Below are 3,404 nucleotides of genomic sequence, written 5' to 3' on the forward strand. Positions count from 1 at the left end.
ACAAGCTCCCTCGTCTGAGAAATGAATTTGAGCTCTCATTTTAGACAGGAGATCTCTCCCAAGCAAGGGATATGGGCATTCTGGTATCACCAGGAAGGAATGGGTTACTTTCCCCATGCCTAAGCCCACAGTTCTTTGAGTAGTCCATGAATATGACTTAGTTCCTGTGGCTCCCTGTACCCAGGTTCGTTTTGAGGACAGGGGTCCGGCAGGGGCCAGGAGGACCGAACTCTCAGCTCCTGTGTCTACCATAAATTGGATTGGCTTCCCCTCCACCTTTAAGGTTACCCTGGCTCAGGGAGGGGTGCTGAGCCCCGTCCCCCTAGTCACTTTCTTCTTCCAGAGTGGTTGCTAGGGTTGGGACATGCGGTACCTTTTTCTTCTTGGGGCAATTCCTGACCCAGTGTCCTTCTTCCCTGCAATACGCACATTGGTTTCTTCCTACCTTGGGTTTTGGCTTGGGTCGGGGCGTTCCGGCTCCTCGGAGAATTCCTTTCTCAGTTGCCAACAGGACTCTCTCCAATTGTGCTGCTGTTGTGCTAACAGTTTAGTTAGATTCCTTTCCTGCATCATATCTCGTCTATCCTCTCTTTGTTGTCTTTGTTTCTCTTTCCTTTCTTCCTTCTGCTCCTCTGGTTATATACCTTTTCCGCCACCGCTACTAGCTCCCTGAGGTTTCTTTCTCCTAGTCTGTCTAATGACTGCAACTTTTTTCTAATATCTGGTGCTGCCTGGTTTATGTAGGCTAGTATGACTGCCTGTGTTGTCATCGGGGACTCAGGATCATACGGGGTGTATTGTTTAAAGGCGGTCATTAACCTTTCTAAATAGGCAGCCGGACTCTCGTCCACTCCCTGTCTTATATCATAGACTTTGGCCATATTTGTCGGCTTTCGTGCCGCTGCTTTGAGACCCGCCAACAGAGCCTGGCGATAAACTCGGAGACTCTCCTTACCTTCCGCCGTGTTATAGTCCCAGTTGGGGCGGGTAGAAGGGAAAGCAGCAGTTATAACAGCCGGATCAGTCAGGGGGTCTCCAGTTGGCCTGGGGACAAGCTTTCGGGGGTGTTCCAGGATCCGTCCACTCTCTTCAATGGTGAAGAGGATGCCCAGGAGTTGCTGGCAATCGTCAAAGGTGGGCTGGTGCGTGAAAAGAACAGTCTCTAAAAGGTTAATTAAGTCTTGGGGGTCTTTAGAGAAAGGGGCATTCTGTGCCTTCCAATTATAGAGATCACTAGTGGCAAATGGCCAGTAATGGAAGGGCTGATTCCCGTCCTCATCTGGGGGTCCCGCCGGCCTCAGAGGGAGGGCAACTGTGGTGTCAGGTTGAGGAATCGCCCCTCGGCGGCTTCTCGTTGCCTGTGCGGGACCCCGTGGGGGTTGTGGGGCCAAAGCTGGCTCTGGTGGTGGCGCTGTCGGCTGCACCGTCGGTTGTGCCTTAAGGGAGTATGGTGGAGGGAAAAGTTCAGTTTCATCAGTCCCTCCCTGCAGGACCTCAGGCATGCCACCTGTCTGTTTGGCTTTCCTAGCAGGGAGGAAAGGTTTGACCCATGGCAGGGGACCTTCAAGCCGATCAATCAGGCCTCGCCAGGTAACTACATATGGAATCTGGTCCGGGTATCCCGAACGGGGTCTAAAAACTATTTCCTCTACTTTCTGGATAATGGCCAGATCAAACGTGCCCTCCGCCGGCCAGCCAACATTAAGAGTTGGCCACTCTGCAGAGCAAAATCTCACCCACTTACGCTTCCTGACATTCACACTGTTGTTGTTCGCCGTGTCTTGCACGTCCTGCCAGTGAGCAAGGGTTAAATCCAAGGGGGAAGATGGAGTTGTCCCCATGGTTAGTTTAGAAAGCTAATGAACAAAGGGAAGAGAAACAAAAAACAAACACAAGAACAGACAATAAAGAAATGACAAGGCCTTAACAGATTAACAGATTCCCGGGTGCAACAGAGGGTCTCTGGAACCCGTGTTGATGTACACGGATCCAAAAACCATACAGATGGGGCCACAGAACTCTAAGATTGGTTCTTGGTCCCTTAAACGGATGGACTCCACACAGGAGTCCTCTGACGGAGGAGGGTCCTCTGAGGCCCTTCCCCCCACGTCCTGACGAGGGGTCGAGACGTCTCTCGACTCCTCCAGGGTCACCTTACAGGTGCGTCCGCCAAGGTGAGCCTGTCAGATTCAACTGCCGGCTTCGGATAAGAAAAGGAAAGCAAAGACAAGAAAACGGAGCGCTCTTACCGATCGGTGCAGATGGACCTCCGGAGCTCTTAGGGGTCCCGGCGGGGGGTCTCTGGGGATCCCAGACGTGCCCCCAAATGTTGTGCCCAGATCGCGACCCCCAGAGAGACCACCAAGGATGAGCAAGCCGGAATGCAAAAGCAAGGTTTAATTGTGGATATCCAAATGCAATACAAGCCTAGGCAGGGACTTCGTCCAACAGATCCAACGCAGTGGAAGCTGGAGGAAGTGCCCACCTGTCTGCAAGCTCAGTTTTTAAAGGGAAAAATCACAAGGTTACATCATTTAGGGGGTGCTAGTATGGGTACAATTCTGATTGGCTTGTGTCTAGGAATTCCAGAAATCACAATTCAGTTTTCCTTCTAAGGAAGTAGTTGCCCACCACCATTTTTCATTGGCTGCCCCCAGATGGGGGCATCTGGTGATTACCCAGTCACTATGGAAACTAGGGTTGGGACATTCTATGGTCAAGCAGTTGCCTAGGGGGCCAGGGAGAGGACATTCCATAGTCCGGCAGCCATTACCTCCTGACTACCTTGTGACTCTGTACTTTTACACTTCCTGGTTTCTGGAATCTGAACTGACTGGCCTCAGTAACTTCTGGCCTGTTCCAGTAACTTATGCCTGTAGCTAAAAGGAGCAGTCTTAGGCCTTTACAGTCTTAGGCCTTTAGTTTTGAGGTGAGAGCATTTTGGTCTTATTTTGGTTCCACATCCCTAAACAATCAATTACAATCTAGAAGCAGGGAGTAGGGTCTGAAAGCCCAAGGAAAGTGTGAGAGCCAAAGATGTGTTTTCAGTTTTAATTATTGTGTCTAAGAGATTTATAAAACAAAAAACACCCCTAGACTGCAAGCCCCTTGCCCAAGGACAGGTGCTTCCTGAGGTGCTGGTGGCTGCTGTTCGTATACGATAACAAGCCGTTTGTTTCACTTCCCTAAACAAGTTTGGTTGACCCAACTGCTCCAGATGTGCTTGATCACATGCAGGCAGGAGGTTCACAGGCAGGAAGTAAATCCCAATGTATGCTTGGTCCCATTGGATGAAGGCGGGAAGTACATAGCCTTGTGGGTTTGCCTTCATAAGCACTGGCCAACATAGCTCGTGGCCATTGTCTGGGAACTCTGGAATGGACCTGGCCACAATCCATCATCCT

The 3,404-nt window shown here is 50.7% G+C and overlaps 1 protein-coding gene across 1 annotated transcript in view; it reads right to left on the minus strand.

The window, feature by feature from the left end:
- Positions 1-1,841, minus strand: part of LOC114706309 — a 17,252-nt gene extending 15,411 nt beyond the window's left edge. Inside the window, 5 exon segments of the mRNA XM_037207294.1 lie at positions 3-290; positions 293-325; positions 328-477; positions 510-638; positions 641-1,841. Of these exon segments, the coding sequence (XP_037063189.1) occupies positions 3-290; positions 293-325; positions 328-477; positions 510-638; positions 641-1,841 (1,801 nt within the window).
- Between the last annotated feature and the right edge of the window lie 1,563 nt (positions 1,842-3,404).

This window comes from Peromyscus leucopus, chromosome 6 (assembly GCF_004664715.2).
Source record: "Peromyscus leucopus breed LL Stock chromosome 6, UCI_PerLeu_2.1, whole genome shotgun sequence".
NCBI lineage: Eukaryota > Metazoa > Chordata > Mammalia > Rodentia > Cricetidae > Peromyscus > Peromyscus leucopus.